This window comes from Aphelocoma coerulescens, chromosome 26 (genome assembly GCF_041296385.1).
Source record: "Aphelocoma coerulescens isolate FSJ_1873_10779 chromosome 26, UR_Acoe_1.0, whole genome shotgun sequence".
Lineage (NCBI taxonomy): Eukaryota > Metazoa > Chordata > Aves > Passeriformes > Corvidae > Aphelocoma > Aphelocoma coerulescens.
In genome coordinates this window covers 5,597,714-5,619,815 of record NC_091039.1, presented here as the reverse complement: position 1 = coordinate 5,619,815, position 22,102 = coordinate 5,597,714, and the positions used below count along the sequence as shown (strand labels likewise).

General features: G+C 57.2%; 1 protein-coding gene across 7 annotated transcripts in view; it reads right to left on the bottom strand.

The window, feature by feature from the left end:
- The window catches only part of ATP2B4 (ATPase plasma membrane Ca2+ transporting 4), a 61,061-nt gene that overhangs the window by 10,401 nt on the left and 28,558 nt on the right, over positions 1–22,102 (bottom strand). For 5 of the 7 annotated variants that reach the window (XM_068996019.1, XM_068996013.1, XM_068996018.1 and 2 more), the window contains exons 4-20: positions 20,032–20,289; positions 18,709–18,834; positions 18,397–18,522; positions 16,898–16,933; positions 15,225–15,386; positions 14,479–14,693; positions 14,160–14,402; positions 12,600–12,841; positions 11,730–11,964; positions 10,821–11,000; positions 9,628–9,715; positions 9,400–9,506; positions 7,081–7,272; positions 4,630–4,843; positions 2,949–3,160; positions 2,356–2,463; positions 1,899–2,081 (exon numbers count right to left, since the gene is read on the bottom strand). In XM_068996019.1, the coding sequence (XP_068852120.1) occupies positions 1,899–2,081; positions 2,356–2,463; positions 2,949–3,160; positions 4,630–4,843; positions 7,081–7,272; positions 9,400–9,506; positions 9,628–9,715; positions 10,821–11,000; positions 11,730–11,964; positions 12,600–12,841; positions 14,160–14,402; positions 14,479–14,693; positions 15,225–15,386; positions 16,898–16,933; positions 18,397–18,522; positions 18,709–18,834; positions 20,032–20,289 (2,927 nt within the window). The remainder of the gene's footprint in view (positions 1–1,898; positions 2,082–2,355; positions 2,464–2,948; positions 3,161–4,629; positions 4,844–7,080; positions 7,273–9,399; positions 9,507–9,627; positions 9,716–10,820; positions 11,001–11,729; positions 11,965–12,599; positions 12,842–14,159; positions 14,403–14,478; positions 14,694–15,224; positions 15,387–16,897; positions 16,934–18,396; positions 18,523–18,708; positions 18,835–20,031; positions 20,290–22,102) is intronic. The other 2 variants (XM_068996017.1, XM_068996016.1) reach the window with 2 other exon arrangements.

Sequence of the window (22,102 nt, the reverse complement as noted above, 5' to 3'; positions counted from 1 at the left end):
GGGAGCAGGGAGGCCGGGCAGACACACAGACAGCAAGGAAGGAGGAGGATGGAGAGGCGAGGAAGAGGAGGAGGAAGGAGGAGAGAGTCCCCCCCCACCCCACGCTCCCCGAAACCCACGCGGGGTTCTGCTGGCGGTGTTGGATGGGAGCAGAGAGAGCGTCCGGCTCTGCCCTTCCCACGGGAGCGAGGGCAGCAGGGTTGAGCCCCACCACCGGGAAAAAGGCTGTGGTGGGAGGCAGTGGCAGAGGAAACACCTGGGGTTATCCCGAAAACCTGCAGGAGGAGCAGAGAGCCAGAGATGCAGAGAGAGGGCAGAGGTGCGAGCGGGCAGCCGGTGGCTCCGGGAAACTGCGCTGGGAAAGGGCTCCCGGTGCCTCAGCCCAGTGGGGCCGCTTTGGGGACACACCGTGGGCTCCCTGCAGCTCCCGTGGCAGCAGGAGATGTCCCAGCCCCTCTCCCAGGCCTCAGGGCTGGTGGGGACAGGCAGGGATGCAGCACCCTGGTGGTGGGGCTGTGGTTGCCCTGTGGATGTGTCCCAAGGCTTGAGGAATTCAGCAGCAGCATCCGGGTGCCACCGTGGCTTCCTGGGCACTTTGTGGATCGTTCCCAGCCCTGTGGCACCCTTTGGACTGCAGCCCCAGCTCTGGCCCGTGCTGGGGAGTGTTTCACACACGGCTTCGCTCCTGCCCCACACTCTGGTGTCCCTCTTCTCCCGTGGCCTCAGGGGGAAGAGCCCTGTGCCCTCTTCAGACACCCTGAGTGGGGACAGGAGCCCCCCTGGATGCTCAGGCTGGACCCTAAAGAGGCTCCAGGACGTGCCAGCACCCAGGAGCACTTCTCACGTGGTGAGAGCTCATCCCAGCTCCACCACAGGGAAACAGCTGGGCAGCTCCAGGCTCGGCCCCAGGGGCACCTCTGGCACTGCAGCCCTTCGGACCTTCCGGATTTCCAGCACATCTGGACCACTTCCAGAAAGTCCTGGAAGCTCCCAGCACGTTTTTCACGTGAGTGAAGCACTGGTTACCCCCACAGAAAGCCCGGCTGCCCCTCGGTGCTCACAACGAGCTGGGAATTGAGGCTGAGCTTTGCCTTGAAGCCATCGAGGTGGCACTGCCGAGGTGACAGCTCACAGAGGAGGAGGAGGAGGAGGAGGAGAGTTAACTCTGCCCCAGCCCCTGTCCCCGGGCTGTTTGTTTGTCACAGGGACAGAAAGGAGGAGGAACAAAGGTGACCCAGCAGCTCTGTGTGCCCGGGGGCACCAGGACTTCCCTCCATGGGCAGCTCTGCCCAGGCCTTGAGGGAAAGTGAGGGGTCTGCTCAGCGGTCTGGGGCAAAACCCCACCCTTTGAGGGTGGGAAACAAGGGAAAAAGTCATGGAAAAAAGGTCAGGAAAAACCAACTGACGTAAAAAGATCGAGAGAGAGAATCTCATCCCCTTCTGCACCGTGGGGCACGGGCAGCTGGCACAGAGGGGTGGCACAAGGAGCGAGACCAGGGAGGGCCTCGTGCTGGCAGAGCCCTGCTGGGCACATTCCCACCGGGAACAGCATCCCAACAGCCACCGAGAGCACGGCAGAGTCTGGGGGGCTCCGTGGATCCCTCACAGCCTCCTATGCTGCCGAGGTGACCATCAGTGGCACGTGCAGCCTCCTGCTGACCAGCAGGACACCATGTCTGCAGCAGAACAGCTTCCCCCCGCCCTCAGCTGTCCCAAAATCCAGGTTTTATGCCGGTTCCCTGCCCAGGACAAGGCACAGGCGGTGGGAGCCTGGCCTGGGAGGCAATGGCATCCTCCGAGCAGCAGCGTCACCTCTCTGCAGACAGAGCCCCTGGAGAGGGAGAGAGGGGAGGAGACAGAGAAGGCAGAGCCCCCCCGGCCCTGCTGCCCCCCAGTACCTGGGTCTGGATCCTGTTGAGCCCCCGGAACCACAGGATCTGCCCCCGCCGCAGCTCCATCTCCGCGTGGTCGATCTCGTCCACGTCCTCGGGCAGCTCCTCCTCGGGGATCTCCTCCTTGGTGATGCCGTGCCCGGCTTCCTTCAGGAACTTCAGGTGGCTCGTTGGGACGGTGCAGATCAGCTGGGGACAGCGGGGACACAGCAGAGACTTAGCCCGAGGTCCTGGCAGCGCCACCAGCTCAGGGGAGCTGCCAGGACCTGGCGGGGACACCAGTGGGAATGTCACTGTCCGTGCTGGGGGTGGCCCTGTGCAGCAGGGGGGGAATGAGGAGGGGATGAGCGACCTCCTCTCCTCGGTGCTGGTGTGGGGTGGGGCGTCACCCCCTTCCAGAAAAACCGGGGACAACAAGGGCGGGGAGGGAAAGACGGGGCAGGATTTTGGGATTGGTCCTTACCTGGCCCCACAGGAGCTCTCCCACTCCGATGAAAATACACCAGAACCACTGGCTCAGGGTGAGCCCCGAGCAGCTGAAGGGCTTCCCACCAAACTCCACAATGATGATCTGCGGCACGGGAGAGAACAGTCACACCCTGGGCAGCTCCGAGGGCATGGAAAGGTCCCCTTGGGCCACACCTGTCACCCTTTCCTGGGATTACAAGAGGAGCAGACACCTCAAATCCAGGCAGGGAACTTTACAGGACACCAGAGAGGTGCAAGGACCTCACAAGGAAACTGGGAATTTTGTGGGACACCAGAAAGGAGCAAGGATCTCCCACCCAGGCAGGGAACTTTCTGAAATACCAGAGGCACCTCCCAACACACTCTAGACCCCAAATCATGGAATCCCAGGATGTTTCGGGCTAGCAGGGGTTTAAAGCCCACCCCAATCCATGGGCAGGGACACCTTCCACCAGCTCAGGCTGCTCTGAGCTCCACCCAACCCACCCTTGGGTGCTTCTTGTGCCACCATGAAGCTGCTGCTGAAGACCGAGGGGACAGAACAGACCCTGCCTGTGACAGGGCCCCCTCCCAGCCCCGTGGCATCACCTGGGCGGCGAAGGTGCCCAGCACCACGGTGCAGAAGATGGGGTTGCGGTAGATGGCCTCGAAGACGTTCCTCTCGCCGTGGATCTTGCGGGCGTTGATCTCGTTGAAGAGCTGCATCATCACGAAGGTGTTGAAGACGATGGTGTAGTGCTCGGTGGGGGGGGAGTGCAGGGGCGCGTTCCGGCCGCTGTCGATGTCGAAGAACTTCTCCCCTGAGCCGGAGAAAAGGGATTTGGGGAAGGGAAGAGAGGAGAGGATGAGCTGCTATTACCGCAGGCCTGGTTCCTACGGTATAGCACCGTGTCCCGCAGCCATAGGGAGGAGGAGGAGGAGAAGATCCAGCAGGCAGGAGTTGTGCAGCAAGATTGATTTATTTAATTATTTTACAAACTCTTTTATAGACTTTTTTCTTCATAGCCTAATTGGACAAAGGGCCAGCCACCCCTTGGGGGTGACTGGCTAAAATCCTAAAACATCCATTGTCAAAATATTTTTCTACTATACCATAAACAAGAATTTTCAAGGTTGCAGGTGTCTGGGTTGTTTACATTCCCTGCTACCTCTTCTGTGAGAGAGAAAAGTCTCTCACGGACTTAGAAAACAACAAGAAAATCCTCGCTAGCAGCATTTTTGTATCTACAAGCTGCTGCTCCTTCCGTCTGCTCGGCGCTGGGGGAGGTGGCTTTAGGATGCCTTGACCCCCGTGGAGACCCCTGGGCCAGCCCTTAAAAACGTTGGGAAGCTGCAACTGCGCATCCAGGAGTGAAAACTCCTCTCTGGGTCACCCCTCTGCTTCCCACCCACCGCTCACAAAGCTCTGTCCCACGTGAGGTCACCGCGACAGCGACGACGACGCTGCCCATGGTGGCTTGTGAGCAGCGTGGGGACTGTGCCCCTTTTCCTTTTCATTTCCTGTCACAAGGACCACCACTGCCCACTGCCCGGGCCATGCGACAGGAGTGGGAAGCAGCTGGAGGCTCCTGGCTTTAAAGCTGCTCCTCAGGAGTTCAGCTCTGCCCAGGGGAGCTGAAGCTCCAGGCACAGGAGCTGTCAGCAGTCCTGGCGAGGGTGAGGATAAAAAGTAGCCAGGAGGCTCGCCACAGGGGCTAATCCAAGTTTGTTGGGGGCAACCCACAGGGGACAAGCCTGGAGCAGCTCCAGGGAACCTCTCATAAAGGGAGGTGTTAGAATGGGGATGGCTCAACTGGGGACCAACAGAAATCTCCAAGAGAGGGATATGGGCGAGGACAGACATTTCCTTGGACCAGTAGCCTCAAGGGGAGGAAGGAAAGGGATCACATGCCCCAATGGGGCGTCGAGGTTTAGGGGATTTCCAAAGGGGGAGGTAACCAAAGGGGTGGGGTCTCGGGGGATTGATGGGGACCATATAAGGGAAAATTGGGAGGTTTCAGATGATGGACACAGAACCTTCGGGAACAACAAGGAGGGGTTTGGGTGATTGATAGGGAAAGAGCTACAACAAGGGGAGGAGAACAACCATGTAGGGACCACCGGGGGAGCGACTTGGGTCTGGGGCAAACCCCCTGGGAACAGGAGTGGGGAAAGTAGGGATGAACCACCGGGGTACAGAAAACTTCTATAAAAATACAATAAAGGTATCGCATCACCACAATTTCCCTTTTCCTTTCACCCCCGGAAGCCCCTGGAGCTCTGGGCTCACCGGCGAAGAGCAGGGTGAAGATGATGGTGAGCTGGTAGACGGCGTGGCCCAGGATGTTCTTCATCATGGTGCGGGAGATGAGGGGCTTGTTGCGGCCGTAGGGCTTGCGCAGCAGCAGCGACTCCGACGGCGGCTCCGTGGCCAGCGCCAGCGAGGCGAAGGTGTCCATGATCAGGTTCACCCACAGCATCTGCACGGCCTTCAGGGGAGAGTCCTGCAGGGCAAGAGCGGGAGGAGACGTCACGCCAACCAAAATGGAGCTCTTTGCCGTCTTTGTTTCGCTCTCCTCCTCAAAACCTCTCCAGAAGCGCTCTGGGATTTTTTGACGCCTTCCTAAAACAGCCCTAAAATATTTCGTCTTTGCCTCAAGCTCCCTCTGCACGGCCTCACGAGGCTTCAGCCAGCTCGTGGTTGTGGCCCTAAATGTCAACAATCCACGGGAAATCTGTTGAATCCAGGTTTGTTCGCCTGCTCCACTGGAAAAGAATCCACTGCAAACCTCTGAAATCCAACAGGTTTCTTCTCCTGCTCCAGTGAAGAACAATCCACCAAAAACCTGTAAAAAACCAAGAGATTTCTTCTCCTGCCCCACTGAAAACCTGTAAAAAACCAAGAGATTTCTTTTCCTGCTCCAGTGAAGAACAATCCATTGAAAACCTGTAAAAAACCAAGAGATTTCTTCTCCTGCTCCACTGGGAAAGAATCCTGGAAACCTGTGAAATCCAGCAGGTTTGTTTATTCTCCTGCTCCACTGAAAATCCACAGGGAACCTGTTGAATCCAGCAGGTTTATTCTCCTGCCCCACTGGAAAAGAATCCACTGAAAACCTGTGAAATCCAACAGGTTTATTCTCCTGCTCCAGTGAAGAACAATCCACTGAAAACCTGTAAAAAACCAAGAGATTCTTTCCCCTGCCCCACTGAAAATCCAGAGGGAACCTGCTGAATCCAGCAGGTTTATTCTCCTGCCCCACTGGAAAAGAATCCTGGAAATCTGTGAAATTCAACAGGTTTGTTTATTCTCCTGGTCCACTGAAAATCCACAGGGAACCTGTTGAATCCAACAAGTTTATTCCTTCCCCTGCTCCACTGAAAATCCAGAGGGAACCTGTTGAATCCAGCAGATTTTTTTATTCCCCTGCCCCACTGAAAATCCAGAAGGAACCTGTTGAATCCAGCAGATTTGTTTATTCCCCTGCTCCACTGAAAATCCAGAAGGAACCTGTTGAATCCAACAGGTTTATTCCTTCCCCTGCCCCACTGAAAATCCAGAGGGAACCTGTTGAATCCAACAGGTTTATTCCTTCCCCTGCTCCACTGAAAATCCAGAGGGAACCTGCTGAATCCAGCAGGTTTATTCTCCTGCTCCACTGGAAAAGAATCCTGGAAATCTGTGAAATTCAACAGGTTTGTTTATTCTCCTGGTCCACTGAAAATCCAGAGGGAACCTGTTGAATCCAGCAGATTTTTTTATTCCCCTGCTCCACTGAAAATCCACAGGGAACCTATTAAATCCAGCAGATTTTTTTATTCCCCTGCCCCACTGAAAATCCACAGGGAACCTGTTGAATCCAGCAGGTTTACTCCTTCCCCTGCTCCACTGAAAATCCAGAGGGAACCTGTTGAATCCAGCAGGTTTATTCTCCTGCTCCACTGGAAAAGAATCCTGGAAATCTGTGAAATTCAACAGGTTTGTTTATTCTCCTGGTCCACTGAAAATCCACAGGGAACCTGTTGAATCCAGCAGGTTTATTCCTTCCCCTGCCCCACTGAAAATCCAGAGGGAACCTGTTGAATCCAGCAGATTTTTTTATTCCCCTGCCCCACTGAAAATCCAGAAGGAACCTGTTGAATCCAGCAGATTTGTTTATTCCCCTGCTCCACTGAAAATCCAGAAGGAACCTGTTGAATCCAACAGGTTTATTCCTTCCCCTGCCCCACTGAAAATCCAGAGGGAACCTGTTGAATCCAACAGGTTTATTCCTTCCCCTGCTCCACTGAAAATCCAGAGGGAACCTGCTGAATCCAGCAGGTTTATTCTCCTGCTCCACTGGAAAAGAATCCTGGAAATCTGTGAAATTCAACAGGTTTGTTTATTCTCCTGGTCCACTGAAAATCCAGAGGGAACCTGTTGAATCCAGCAGATTTTTTTATTCCCCTGCTCCACTGAAAATCCACAGGGAACCTATTAAATCCAGCAGATTTTTTTATTCCCCTGCCCCACTGAAAATCCACAGGGAACCTGTTGAATCCAACAGGTTTATTCCTTCCCCTGCTCCACTGAAAATCCAGAGGGAACCTGTTGAATCCAGCAGGTTTATTCTCCTGCTCCACTGGAAAAGAATCCTGGAAATCTGTGAAATTCAACAGGTTTGTTTATTCTCCTGGTCCACTGAAAATCCAGAGGGAACCTGTTGAATCCAGCAGGTTTACTCCTTCCCCTGCTCCCTACCTGGGTGATGCAGGCGCCGGTGAAGGCCACGATGACGGCCACCACGTTGACGGTGAGCTGGAACTGCAGGAACTTGGAGATGCTGTCGTAGACGTTGCGGCCCCACATGACGGCCTTGACGATGCTGGTGAAGTTGTCGTCCGTCAGGATGATGTCCGAGGCCTCCTTGGCCACGTCCGTGCCCGCGATGCCCTTTGGGGACAAAGCCCTGGGTGAGCCACGGTGGTTGCCCGGCTCTGCCGCTTCCCAGGAATGCTCCCGGGAGGAAAAGCCCGCGGAGCCGGTGCTGATCCGTGCTGGGCAGAGCTCGGAAAGCCTTCAAGGACAGGCTCTGAGTCCTCCCAGCTTTCCCTGGGCACATCCCAGACAGAGGTGTGGTGCAGAGAAGTTGGAAAGCAGCTGGAAAAGTGGGAAAATGGCTGGAAAGGAGCGGGAAAGCAGCAGGGAAAGCAGACGAGAAACAGCCATGAAAACAGCTGGGAAACAGCGGGAAAACAGCCGGGAAAACAGCCAGGAAACAGCCGGAAAAGAGATGGAAAACAGCTGGGAAACAGTGGGAAAACAGCTGCAAAAGAGCAGGAAAACAGCAGGAAAAGAGCTGGGAAACAGTGGGAAAGCAGCCGCAAAAGAGCAGGAAAACAGCGGGAAAGCAGTGGGAAAAGAGCCCAGAAAAAAGCGGGAAAAGAGCGGGAAAAGAGTGGGGAAACAGCCGGGAAAGCAGCGGGAAAGCAGTGGAAAAGGAGACAGAAAACAGCCGGAAAACAGCTGGGAAAACAGTCGGGAAAGCAGTGGGAAAACAGTCAGAAAAGAGCCGGGAAAGCAGCAGGAAAACAGCAAGAAAAGAGTGGGAAAACAGCAGGAAAAGAGCGGGGAAAAAAGCGGGAAAAGAGCAGGGAAACAGCTGGAAAACAGTGGGAAAACAGCCAGGAAAGCAGCGGGAAAGCAGTGGAAAAGGAGACGGAAAACAGCCGGGAAAACAGTCAGGAAAACAGCGGGAAAACAGTTGGAAAACAGCTGGGAAAGCAGCGGGAAAACAGCGGGAAAAGAGCGGGGAAAAAAGCGGGAAAAGAGCAGGGAAACGGCCGGAAAACAGTGGGAAAACAGCCGGGAAAACAGCAGGGAAAGCAGTGGAAAAGCACCCGGAAAACAGCCGGGATACAACGGGAAAACAGCTGGGAAAGCAGCAGGAAAACAGTTGGAAAACAGCCAGGAAAACAGCGGGAAAGCAGCTGGGAAAAGAGCCGAAAAACAGCGGGAAAACAGCTGGGAAAGCAGCAGGAAAACAGCTGGAAAACAGGGGGAAAGCAGCGGGAAAACAGCAGGAAAACAGCGGGAAAGCAGCAGGAAAACAGCGGGAAAGCAGCAGGAAAGCAGCAGGAAAGCAGCTCCCTCCTGACTCCCTCCCGGCTCCCTCCTGACGCCAGGGAACGGCTCCATCCCGGGCTGGGCAGCGCCGCCGGAGCCCGGAGCAGGGAGAGCTCAGCGGGGCTTTCTGCCCCAGCCCCCGGAGATTCCCAAAATTCCCCCGCAGCAGCTCCAGGGTGCCGGGCTGGGCTGCGCTTCCCGGCGCCGGCACAGCGAGGCGCTCGCCCTGCAGGAATTCCAGGCAGGAATTCCAAGCCGAGCCCACAAGGAGCCTGGCGTTTTCCCGGGATTCTCTTGGGATTGGCCGGATCCCACCTCAAACAGGAACTCCCTACCTGTTGCAGGGCAGGAGGCTGAGGGGAGCAGTCCCCTGCCTTCCCTGCTCATCCCAAAGGCTCTGGAATTGCATTTGGATGTTTTGAACATTCCTAAAAACGCTTCCCAAAAATCTCTCATGGCCTCAAAACTCCCTGTGCAGCCTCCCCACCCAGCTGCTGCTCACATCCCTAAAATCAACCCACAGGGAATCTGTTAAAAACAACAGCGTTCGTTCTCCTGCTCCTTGCAGACTGGATAGAAAAAAGGAAAAAAGCATCAAACCAGAGTTTTCCCACCATAAATAAATTCCCAAAATCTGAGACAGCACCGAGCTTGGAATTGGGGTGAAGAGCTGCAGGGAAAACCAAGGCATGGGGCTCCCACTGCTCTCCTGGATCCAGGAGAGACACCAGGACAGGGCAGCTCCAAGGAATTCCCAATCCTTTGCTAACGGTCCTAATGCAGCTCAGAATCAAATCCAGCATCCCAAGAAAATTCTTTTGGGGTTTTTTAGGCCATCCCATAGATTCGTAAAAAGAGTTTCAACGGTCTGGAAGTAATTCCAGTGGGATAACCCAGCGAGCCGTGGGTTTCTGACCCCCATGGAGCAAAGGAGAACCCCCAGGCCGGCCCTACCATGGCAAACCCAACGTCCGCCTTCTTCAGGGCTGGGCCATCGTTGGTCCCGTCCCCTGTCACGGCCACCACCTGCCTCTGGTCACCCACGGTGCTGTCGATAATTCCTGCAATGGAAACGAGCAAGTCCTGAGAAATCCAACCCCGAGGGAAGGCTCCCGGCATGGATGAGGCTGGAAAAGGCCACGGGGAGAGCGGGATGAGCCCTTTGGGAAGGGCAGTGCCCACCTTTCACCAGGGTGTGCTTGTCCGTGGGGGAGGAGCGCGCCAGCACCCGCAGCTTGGGCCAGATCTTGTCCAGCTGCTCCTGTTCCACCTGCAGGACCGGGAAAAAGGGAAGTGATTCCCCTCAGGAATCTTCTGTCCCACCGGAAAGCAAACCCCAAGTGGGACAGGACAGCAGCTTCACCCCTAAACACTGCTGAGCATCCCAGCAGCTCTGTTCATCCAAGGAAAAGATGGAAGCCCAGCAGGACCTGGGAAGCCCAGTAGGATTCGGGAAAACCCAGCAGGATTCAGGAAGCCCAGACGGATTTGGGAAGCCCAGCAGGATATGGGAAAACCCAGCAGGATTTGGGAAGCCCAGCAGGATTTGGGAAGCCCAGCAGGACTTGGGAAAACCCAGCAGGATTTGGGAAGCCCAGCAGGATTCAGGGAAGCCCAGCAGGATTCAGGAAAACCCAGCAGGATTCAGGAAGCCCAGCAGGATTTGGGAAAACCCAGCAGGATTTGGGAAACCCAGCAGGACTTGGGAAAACCCAGCAGGATTTGGGAAGCCCAGCAGGATTCAGGGAAGCCCAGCAGGATTTGGGAAGCCCAGCAGGATTTGGGAAACCCAGCAGGACTTGGGAAGCCCAGCAGGATTTGGGAAAACCAGCAGGATTCAGGGAAGCCCAGCGGGATTCAGGAAGCCCAGCAGGATTTGGGAAGCCCAGCAGGATTCAGGGAAGCCCAGCGGAATTTGGGAAAACCAGCAGGATTTGAGAAAACCCAGCGGGATTCAGGAAGCCCAGCAGGATTTGGGAAGCCCAGCAGGACTTGGGAAAACCCAGCAGGATTCAGGGAAGCCCAGCAGGATTCGGGAAAACCCAGCAGGATTCAGGAAGCCCAGCAGGATTTGGGAAAACCCAGCAGGATTTGGGAAGCCCAGCAGGATTCAGGGAAGCCCAGCAGGATTCAGGAAGCCCAGCAGGGTTCAGGGAAGCCCAGCGGAATTTGGGAAGCCCAGCAGGATTCGGGAAGCCCAGCAGGACTTGGGAAAACCCAGCAGAATTTGGGAAAACCCAGTGGGATTCAGGAAGCCCAGCAGGATTCGGGAAGCCCAGCAGGATTCGGGAAGCCCAGCAGGATTTGGGAAGCCCAGCAGGATTTGGGAAGCCCAGCAGGATCTGGCGCTTTTTGCTGCTGGAGAGTTCTCCCACCTCTCCCTTCTCGTTGCGGATGAGCCGGTTGAATTCCTTGCCCTCCAGGCACAGGAAGTCCTCCCCGGGCAGCAGGATGCCACACTTGGTGGCGATGGCACGGGCAGTGTTGATGTTGTCCCCCGTCACCATCCGGACAGTGATCCCCGCGCGCTGGCACTTCAGGATGGCATCGGGCACCTGGGGACAGGGCGCTGGGGTTGGCACTGGGAACGCCGGGAGCGAGGAGGCAGCTCCCTAAAAGGATCTGGAAAGGGCTCTGGAAGGGTGAGGAACCTCCATCTGTCACCCCAAGGGGAAGGGACCTCGCTGCCACCCCGCTGCCACCCCGCTGCCGCCTGCCTGGGTGCCAAGGCGCGGCCAGGCCCTCCATAAAAACGGGAATTTCACCCCCCTGCCACCCCACTAATGGGTTTATCCATTAGGGAGCAGTGGGGGAAGAGAGGATATGAGTGAGGAATGAGCAAATCGAATCTGGAGCCTCCAGAGCCACTGCAGGCGGGGGATCCGTAATGCAATTCCCAGAGCCAGATCCCTGAACATCGAATCAGGGCCCCGGAGAGCAGGGGGGCGAGCTCCGAAGCGGAATCCAGAGGCAGGAATGGGGGGATTATTGCATTAGCCCAGCAGACAGCTCCGAGGGAAAAACCAGCTCCAGGAGCCCAGAGATTGCTCCTGGTTGTCTCCATCCACCTTTGGGGCAGCCTGGAGCAGCACAGACCTCCAGGGTTGGGAATTTTGGGTGGGAATACGCTGCCGTGGGGGTGTTTCATCCAGGAATGGGAGAGAAACACCCGCAGCAGGGAGCTGGGGGCACTTCAGGGAGCTGCTGGAATTCCTCCAGGGATCGTGGCCCTGAGCAGCGGGAAAAGGGCCGGGAATGGTGCGGGACAGGGTGGGATTCGGTACCTCAGGCCGCACGGGATCCTCGATCCCCACCACAGCGATGCAGGTGAGGTCAGACAGGATCTCGTTCTCGCTGTCCCAGTCGGGCTCTGCGTCCGCAGGGAAATCCCGGAATGCCAGGCAGATGGTCCTGAGCCCGTGGCAGGCCATGGGCTCGATCACCTTCTTCACCATCTCGTCCCTGTCCTTCACCTTGAACACCCGCGGCTCGCCGTTCTTGTCCAGGATCTTGGTGCACCTGAGGCGGGACCGGGAGGGTGAGGCAGGGTCACGTTCCTGTCAGCCCACCTCCAAAAGGGACACACACCCCCTTCCACAGCTCCCTCCAGCCTTCCCAAATCCACCCAAAATACGCTTGGCATGTTCCTGGCACCCCCTCTACGAAAAGGGGGTATCCCATTTTTCACGGCTCCCTCCAGATTTCCCAAATCCACCCAGAAAACACTCGGCACATTCCTGGCACCCCATCTCCAAAAGGGACACAACACCCCCTTCCACAGCTCCCTCCAGCCTTCCCAAATCCACCCAAAAAACCCCATGGCACATTCCTGGCACCTCATCTAGAAAATGGGAATATCCCTTTTCCACAGCTCCCTTCAACCTTCCCAAACCCACTCAAAAAACACTCGGCACATTCCTGGCACCCCACCCCCAAAAAGGCCAGCATTCCCATTCCACAGTTCCTTCCAGCTTTCCCAAAAAACCACCCAGCACATTCCTGCCACCCCACCTGGGCATCCCCCTTCCACAGCCCCCTCCAGCTTCCCCAAACCCACCCAAAAACCCCTCGGCACCTCCCCACATCCACCCTCGCCCCGTGGGGCAGCCGGAGCCCGTCAACGCCGCGGGATGGGGAGCAGGAGGAGGATTTACTTGCGGAGGATGATCTCGGAGGCGCCCTTGCTGTACATGCGGAAGCCGCCGCCGCTGCTCCTCAGCACGGTGCTCATGGACTTGCGCACGGAGTTGAAGGTGTAGACCTTGTAGAGCTTCTCCTCGGGCACCTCGTTGCGCACGGCCTGGTAGTCCTGCTTGAGGTCCAGCACGAAGCCCAGCAGGGCACACTCGGTCTTGTTGCCCACCTGCCGGGGCAGCCCCCCTTCCTTCTCCGGCGGCTGGAAAAAGGACGGGAGAGCGATGCCAGACCTGGCGTGGAGCAGGACGGGCAACAACGACGACAACGACGAGAGCAACGACGACAACAAAACCAATGACACCGAGAACAACGACAACAACAACAACGAGAACAACAACGACAACAAAACCAATGGCACCGAGAACAACGACAACAACAATGACAACAACAACAACAAAACCAATGACACCGAGAACAACAACAACAACGAGAACAACAACGACAACAAAACCAATGACACCGAGAACAACAACAACAACGAGAACAACAATGACAACAAAACCAGTGACACCGAGAACAACAACAACAACGAGAACAACAACGACAACAAAACCAATGACACCGAGAACAACGACAACAACGAGAACAACAACAACAACGAGAACAACAACGACAACAAAACCAATGACACCGAGAACAACAACAACAACAACGAGAACAACAATGACAACAAAACCAGTGACACCGAGAACAACAACAACAACGAGAACAACAATGACAACAAAACCAATGACACCGAGAACAACGACAACGAGAACAACAACGACAACAAAACCAATGACACCGAGAACAACGACAACAACAACAACGAGAACAACAACGACAACAAAACCAATGGCACCGAGAACAACGACAACAACAATGACAACAACAACAACAAAACCAATGACACCAAGAACAACGACAACAACAACAACGAGAACAACAATGACAACAAAACCAATGACACCAAGAACAACAACAACAACAATGAGAACAACAACGAGAACAAAACCAATGACACCAAGAACAACAACAACAACAACGAGAACAATGAGAACAACGACAATGACAACAACAACGAGAACAACGACAACAACGACAACAAAACCAATGACACCGAGAACAAGGACAACAACGATGACAACAACAACAACGGGAACAACAACGGCGAGAACAACGAGAACGAGAACAACAACGAGAACGAGAATGACAACAACAACGACAATGACAACGACAACAACTACAACAACGAGAACAACGACGACGACAACGACAATGACAACAACCAACACCGACAACAACGACAACAACAACGACGACAATGATGACAATGACAATGACAACAACTACAACAATGACAACTCCAACAACAACAACAACAACAACAACAACAATGACAACAATTACAACTACAACAACTACAACAACGACATCGACAACAGCAACGACAACAACTACAACAATAACGACAACAACAACGATGACGACAGCGATGACAACGACGACAACAACGAGGTCGCGGTGCTGCAGCTCACCAGGATTTTGGAGGTGTAGGCGGAGTTGATGGCCACGCCGTGGACGATGAGGTCCAGGATTTTGGGCAGGATGGCCTCAGGGTCGGGGATCTGGCGGTAGTGGGTGTCCCCCACGTAGGCCTGCACCACGGTCATGCGGTTCATGGTCAGCGTGCCCGTCTTGTCCGAGCAGATGGCCGTGGCGTTGCCCATGGTCTCACAGGCGTCCAGGTGCCTCACGAGGTTGTTGTCCTTCATCATTTTCTGCAACCACCCAGAAGGTCAGGGCCGGCAGCTCGGATTCCCTCCTCACCCCCCTCGCGCCGCGTGCAGGCCTCACCTTCACGGAGTAGGCCAGGGAGATGGTGACGGCCAGCGGGAGCCCCTCGGGCACGGCCACCACCAGCACGGTGACGCCGATGATGAAGAACTTGACGAAGTACTGGATGTAGATGGGGGTGCACTCGGCCAGCCAGGGCCGCTTCTGCACCCCGAAGGTGTCGATGACGAAGTAGAGCACCAAGATGATGACGGTGATGGCCGACATGAGCAGCCCTGGCAACAAGGACGAGGTGAGGGGACACTGGGGATGGGGACAGCCCTTCCCCAGCAGCTCTGGGGTCACAGGGGATGGGGACAGCCCCTCCCCAGGAGCTCTGGGGTCACAGGGGATGGGGACAGCCCCTCCCCAGGAGCTCTGGGGTCAATGGGGACAGGGACAGCCCTTCCCCAGCAGCTCTGGGGTCACAGGAGATGGGGACAGCCCCTCCCCAGCAGCTCTGGGGTCACAGGGGATGGGGACAGCCCTTCCCCAGCAGCTCTGGGGTCAATGGGGATGGGCACAGCCCCTCCCCAGCAGCTCTGGGGTCAATGGGGATGGGGACAGCCCCTCCCCAGCAGCTCTGGGGTCAATGGGGATGGGCACAGCCCTTCCCCAGCAGCTCTGGGGTCACAGGGGATGGGGACAGCCCCTCCCCAGCAGCTCTGGGGTCAATGGGGACAGGGACAGCCCCTCCCCAGCAGCTCTGGGGTCAATGGGGATGGGCACAGCCCCTCCCCAGCAGCTCTGGGGTCACTGTCACTCACCTGCCTTCCCGATCTGCACCGCCAGGCGCGTGAGCTTCCCCTGCAGCACCGACTTCTCCTTCTTGGGCACTTTGACCTTTTTCTTCTCCTTCTCCTCGTTCTCCACCCCCTCCTGGCTCTTCAGGGGCTGGATCTCTAAGGCCACACCATCCTGAGTTTTAGCTACAGCCCGGGGTGCAAAACAAGACACCACGTGTGAATAGGAGAGAGAACCCTGGAAAAACCTGGAGGACACCACTGAGGAGGATGGTGGTGGGAGAGAGAGAGAGCGAGAGAGAGAGAAATCCCAGGACAAGAACCGCTCCCGACCACACACGCGTCCGAGCACATGGAAGCTCCGTGTCCCAGGGCCCTGCCACCTCTCTACGGGGTGGTTTTCTGTCATCTACCCCCTGCCCACGGATAAGGGATCCTCAGAGGTGACACCGGCACCGGTCACACCTCCGCAAGAAACCCTCTAGGCCAGATTTTGGGGTCTCTTCCAGCCTCTAGCCCTGCAGCGAGCTGGGAGCGCTTTGGGGTGACCCCAGAGATGCTCCAGTGCCCCCCAATCCCTCGATGAGCGTCCCTCATTTCCCCCCGGTGCCACCCTGTGGGCAGCCCAGCAGGAACCACTCGCCAGGGAAGCGGCTGAGGCGGTGAGATGGAGGGGAGGGTTAGAAATTCGGATGGAGATTGAAGAGCAGGGAACCAGGAATCCTTGAATCCCAGCCTGGAGCCGTCCACCACGCCTTTAGGACCCGAGACAGCCCGGCTTCCCGTTCCTAAAATTGGTCTAATCCAGCTGGAAGTCCACCCTGGGGAAACCCAAGCCTGGAAGCTTTGGAGAGGGATGGGAAGCACCCCCAGAGGCTCCTCCTCAGCCGCTGGAGCTGGAGGAGCAGCGGCGGCCCCAGGGCCACCCCGGGACCTGTCCCCTCCTGGCTGCTGCTGCTCGAGGCCACCCCAGAGCAGCTCCACAGAGGAACCTCCACGGTGACAACAGACCCGACACGGACACAACAAGCACCCGGACACAGTCTGACGGCACGGAGGGAAACTCAAACTGCTGAGAGGAGAGAGAAAGAGAGAGAGAGAGAGAGAGAGAGGTGGAGAGAGAGGTGCAGGAATGGGCTTCCTCCACAGCCTGCAAAGAACAGTGTGAGAACACTGGCGAGGAGACGCTCACGGAGTCGAGGCCATGGCAGGACAGGGTGCAAGCGTCCCGTGGGCCAGGCCCTGGGGGAGATTTCATCCCAGGAACGCCAGGAGAGCACCTCCAGCTCTGCCCCAAACACCAACCCTGCGCAGGCACAGCGTGGGATGGGCACCAGAGCGTTAAAGCCACCAATCCCACCAAGTTTATCCCAAGAAAGGGATGCTCCTCCCAGAAATCCAGGCTGCTGGAAGAGCCCTGTCCTCCCTGAAAAATGGCTTTTCCCCACGCAGGGACAACGGGCAGGTTCACCCCAGCAGGCACAGCCCCTGCTGGGGTGCTGGGGACACCACGATGCCGTGCCAGGGCCACCGGCCCCGGGACCGTTGCACCCTCTCCCGGAAAAACGAGGCGAGAGTCCCGCCGGAGCAGCAAAGAGCACAGACTGATGAGGAGAAGGAAGGAAGAAGGAAGAAGGAAGGAGGAATGCTCGGTAGTTAGTGTGGTGCTGGTTCAAAGGATGAGAGGCTGGCGTTACCTTTGTTGCGGTTTTCGGGGGCTCCGCTTTTTTTACCTGTTCAAAGAGAGAAAGGGTGGAGGGCTGAGCACACGGAGCCACATTCCCCGGCCGGGATGCTGGGATGCTCCGAGGGGCCGCTCCGGTGGCGTCCGTGCACGGTCACCCTCTGGACACCGCGCCTTGGTCCGCACAGCTCCAGGCTCTGGAGCGCCCTGGCTGCCCCGCATTCCCAAGGATTCCGACTTTCCCAAACTGAAAATCACCCCCACAACCCCAGCAGCGCCTTGAGGGTGCTGGAGGTGCCTCAGATTTTCGGGAGAAGAAACCACGGAGCAGAGCCGGACCTCCTGCAGCTCCAGGTCCCTCCCTCCCATCAGATCCGTATGGGAAGCGCAGACTTGTCCCTCACCGTGGGCAGCACCGGACCCGGAGCAGGGAGGTGTGACCCCCCTCCCCCAAAATCTGACACGGTGGCACATGGGGGGTGCCCAGGGTGCCACATGGGGCTGCTGCACCTCACAAGCCTCAGGTGACACGGGGTTTGTGTCACCCCACAGCTCCGGTGGGGACAAACTGGTGGCACCCCCGGGCCTGCTCTGCTCCCAAATCCATTGAGCTTGAAACGTGGGAAAGCTCCGAGCACTGGGTGGCTCCCACAGCAGTGCCACTCCCAGTGCCACGCCCAGTGCCACTCCCAGGACACCTCATCCTGCCGCCTCCACGGTGGCAGCCGACCCCGGGAGCTCCCAAATCCCGGCACTGCCGGCGCTGGGGGAGCCAGCACAGCCACACAAACACACACACACAGAGAGCTCGGAGCTGGCATCCAGCACAGCCCGGGAAGCCTCTCCCCGCCTGGCATCGCCTCCCGGGAAAGGCTCCCTGGCACGGGGATGCCGGAGCAGCGGGCTGTGCCAGCCTGATGCTGCTGCCAGCGCCTGATCCCGGTGAGGCCAAACCTGCCGAGCAGGGGAGCAGGGACACGGGGAGCTTCCCGAGCTGGGAATAAGCAGCAGGATGTGAAAGCTGAGACACGAGAGCGTTCCAGTCCCAGCACGACGGGAACAGCTCAGCCTGGCTGCTGTCCCACCCCTCCTCTGCCTCTGCCATCCCCTCCGTTCTCCCAGGGAGCTCAGGGAATGCTCAGGAGATCCTCAGCCAAGTTCTCCAGGGTTTGGATGGGTTAAAAACCCCCCTGTGGGCACCCAGGACTCACCTTCCCACCACCACGGAGTGGGCAACGAGTGCCAAGGGGGCAGCACCACCGGCCCCTTTTCCTGTGGGATCCTTGATCTCCCCACCCTACAGCTCCAGGATGGAGAAGAGGGAGCTGGAGCCGGGTCCCAAAAACGTCTGGGAGCACAGTGGGACCGAGTGGAGGGGACAGGGAAGGATCCCCAACCCCTCTGTGTTCCTGCCTGGGCCAGGGGAGCTGACCCCAGTGTGGGGGGAGCCTGTGGATGCTTCCCAGGAAAGGGAGGAAGGAGGGAAAAGGCAGAATCAGGGCATTTCCTTACCTTTCTTCACTTTCTTCTCCTCATCTCCTTCTCCTGCTCCCAAGAGGGTGAAGATGATCCCGGTCTGGGAGTTGATGCCCACAGCAGTCACCACCATCCTGCCCGAGCCCTCCATCACGTGGGTACCTGGCACGGCAGGAATGTCACGGGGACACCATCCCACAGAATCCCTTAAACCCCATCCCATCCCACCCCATGGGACACCTTCCCCTATCCCAGGCTGCCCCATCCAGCCTGGCCTTGGACACCTCCCTGAGACCAGGACCCCAGCCCAAACTCATCCCAGCCCTGCATCCATCCCAGAGCCCTCACCTGACAGCAGCATGGGGTCTTTATCCATGGATTTCTTGACGTGGTCTGACTCCCCGGTCAGCGAGCTCTCGTCTATTTTCAGGTCATTGCCCTGGATCAGGATCCCGTCCGCTGGCAGGAGATCACCTGGGAGAGGAGGAAAACCAGGGATCAGCCTGGCCTGGGCTCATCCCTGCCTGCCCCATCCCATGGGAATGCTCCAAAAGGATCCAGAGCTCAGTCTCCCACCAGCTCTAGAGGGAGGAGAAGCTGCAGGTGGGGTTTGTAGGAGAGAGGTGCAATAAAATGAAATCCAACGGCTCCCAAATCCTCGCTGGGGCATGGAAAGAGTCCTGGGGAGGATTTTGCTCAGTGCTTCCCCATCTGGTTTTAATGAATCCTTCCCAGAGCTCCTGATCCATCCCAAATCCACCACATGCACCTGGCCAAGGAGGGAATGAGGCCCTTGGGAAAAGGAACACGGTGGTGGATCAATCTCCTTCCAGAATGGGAGGAATATTCCCCCTGGGAGACAAGGAGCAGGGCCTGATGTATCCCAAGGGCTGCATCTCCTGGATGAGGAAATATCCCCCAAAACCTCCTGGATGAGGAAATATTCCCCAAAATCTCCTGGATAATGAAATAGCCACCAACATCTCCGGGATAATGGAATAGTCCCCAAAATCTCCTGGATGAGGAAATATTCCTCAGCATCTCCCAGATAAGGAAATATCCACCAGCATCTCCTGGATGAGGAAATACTCCCCAAAACCTCCTGGATAAGGAAATATTCCCCAGCATCTCCTGGATGAGGAAATACTCCCCAAAATCTCCTGGATGAGGAAATACTCCCCAAAATCTCCTGGATGAGGAAATACTCCCCAGCATCTCCTGGATAAGGAAATATTCCCCAAAATCTCCTGGATGAGGAAATACTCCCCAAAATCTCCTGGATGAGGAAATATTCCCCAATATCTCCTGGATAACGAAATATCCACCAATATCTCCTGGATGAGGAAATATTCCCCAGTGTCTCCCAGATAAGGAAATAACCACCAGCATCTCCTGGATGAGAAAACATTCCCCAAAACCTCCTGGATAAGGAACTATTCCTCCACAGGCACAAGGCTGGGAAAACAAACCAATTCCCATCCAGCAGCTCCTTAAAGCTGCCAGCCCAACTCCAGGGACAAAAAAGGAGGAGAGCAGAGCTCCATCACTCCAGGGGAGCATTCCCATGGGGAAAGCGGAGGAATTAACGCTTCTCCTCAAGGAAAAAGGGCCGGAGAAGCAGGGAGGAGGATCCCACGGGGAAGGACAGATCCCTACCCCCACCCCACTCACCGTACTTGATCTGGGCGATGTCTCCCACCACGATCTCGGCCACGGGGATCTGGATCACCTGGCCCTTGCGGATCACCGTGAACTTCTGCTCCTGCTCGATGCGGCTCTGGAGGCCCCGGAACTGCTTCTCCTTGCTCCAGTCGTTGAAGGCCGTCACCAGCACCACGATGATGACGGAGAACAGGATGGCAGCGCCCTCGATCCAGCCCGCCTGCGACTCGCCCTCGTCCTCCACGCCGCCCGAGGACTGCCCGCACACTGCCCGGAGAGAGAATTCCCGCTGGGATAACCCCACACACTGCCCAGAGAGGGAATTCCCACTGGGATAACCCCACACGGAGCCCAGAGAGGGAATTCCCCTTTGGATAACCCCACACACTGCCCAGAGAGGGAATTCCCCTTTGGATAACCCCACACGGTGCCCAGAGAGAGAATTCCCGCTGGGATAACCCCACACACTGCCCGGAGAGGGAATTCCCGCTGGGATAACCCCAGACACTGCCCGGAGAGGGAACTCCTACTTGGATAACCCCACACGGAGCCCAGAGAGGGAATTCCTACTTGGATAACCCCACACACTGCCTGGAGAGAGAATTCTCCTTTGGATAACCCCACACACTGCCCAGAGAGGGAATTCCCCTTTGGATAACGGGGTGAAAGCACCCATCCCAAATCCCTGCTCCCACAAGGAATGGCACAAATCCCTGAATCCCCATCCCAAATCCCTGCTCCCACAGGGAACGGGGCTGACCCCAGGAGCCCCCATCCCAAATCTCTGCTCCCACAGGGAACAGGGCCAATCCCAGAATCCCCATCCCAAATCCCTGCTCCCACAGGGAACAGGGCAGATCCCAGGAGCTCCCATCCCAAATCCCTGCTCCAACAGGGAACGGGGCCAATCCCAGGAGCTCCCATCCCAAATCCCACAGGGAACAGAGCAGAACCCAGGAGCTCCCATCCCAAATCCCTGCTCCCACAGGGAACAGGGCAGATCCCAGGAGCTCCCATCCCAAATCCCTGCTCCAACAGGGAATGGGGCCAATCCCTGAATCCCCATCCCAAATCCCTGCTCCCACAGGGAACAGGGCCAATCCCAGGAGCTCCCATCCCAAATCCCTGCTCCCACAGGGAAAGGGGCAGATCCCTGAATCCCCATCCCAAATCCCTGCTCCAACAGGGAACAGGGCACATCCCAGGAGCTCCCATCCCAAATCCCTGCTCCAACAGGGAACAGGGCAGATCCCAGGAGCTCCCATCCCAAATCCCTGCTCCCACAGAGAACAGAGCAGATCCCTGAATCCCCATCCCAAATCCCTGCTCCCACAGGGAACGGGGCTGACCCCAGGAGTCCCCATCCCAAATCCCTGCTCCCACAGGGAACGGGCCACATCCCAGGAGCTCCCATCCCAAATCCCTGCTCCCACAGGGAGTGGGGCCGATCCCAGGAGTCCCCATCCCGAATCCCACAGGGAACAGAGCCGATCCCAGGAGCTCCCATCCCAAATCCCTGCTCCCACAGGGAACGGGGCCGATCCCAGGAGCTCCCATCCCAAATCCCTGCTCCCACAGGGAACAGGGCAGATCCCAGGAGCTCCCATCCCAAATCCCTGCTCCAACAGGGAATGGGGCCAATCCCTGAATCCCCATCCCAAATCCCTGCTCCCACAGGGAACAGGGCCAATCCCAGGAGCTCCCATCCCAAATCCCTGCTCCCACAGGGAACGGGGCTGGTCCCAGGAGCTCCCATCCCACATCCCTGCTCCCACAGGGAACGGGGCCGGTCCCAGGAGCTCCCATCCCAAATCCCTGCTCCCACAGGGAACGGGGCCGGTCCCAGGAGCTCCCATCCCAAATCCCTGCTCCCACAGAGAACAGAGCAGATCCCTGAATCCCCATCCCAAATCCCAAATCCCACAGAGAACAGAGCAGATCCCAGGAGCTCCCATCCCAAATCCCACAGGGAACAGAGCAGATCCCAGGAGCTCCCATCCCAAATCCCTGCTCCCCCAGGGAACGGGGCCGATCCCAGGAGCTCCCATCCCAAATCCCTGCTCCCCCAGGGAACGGGGCC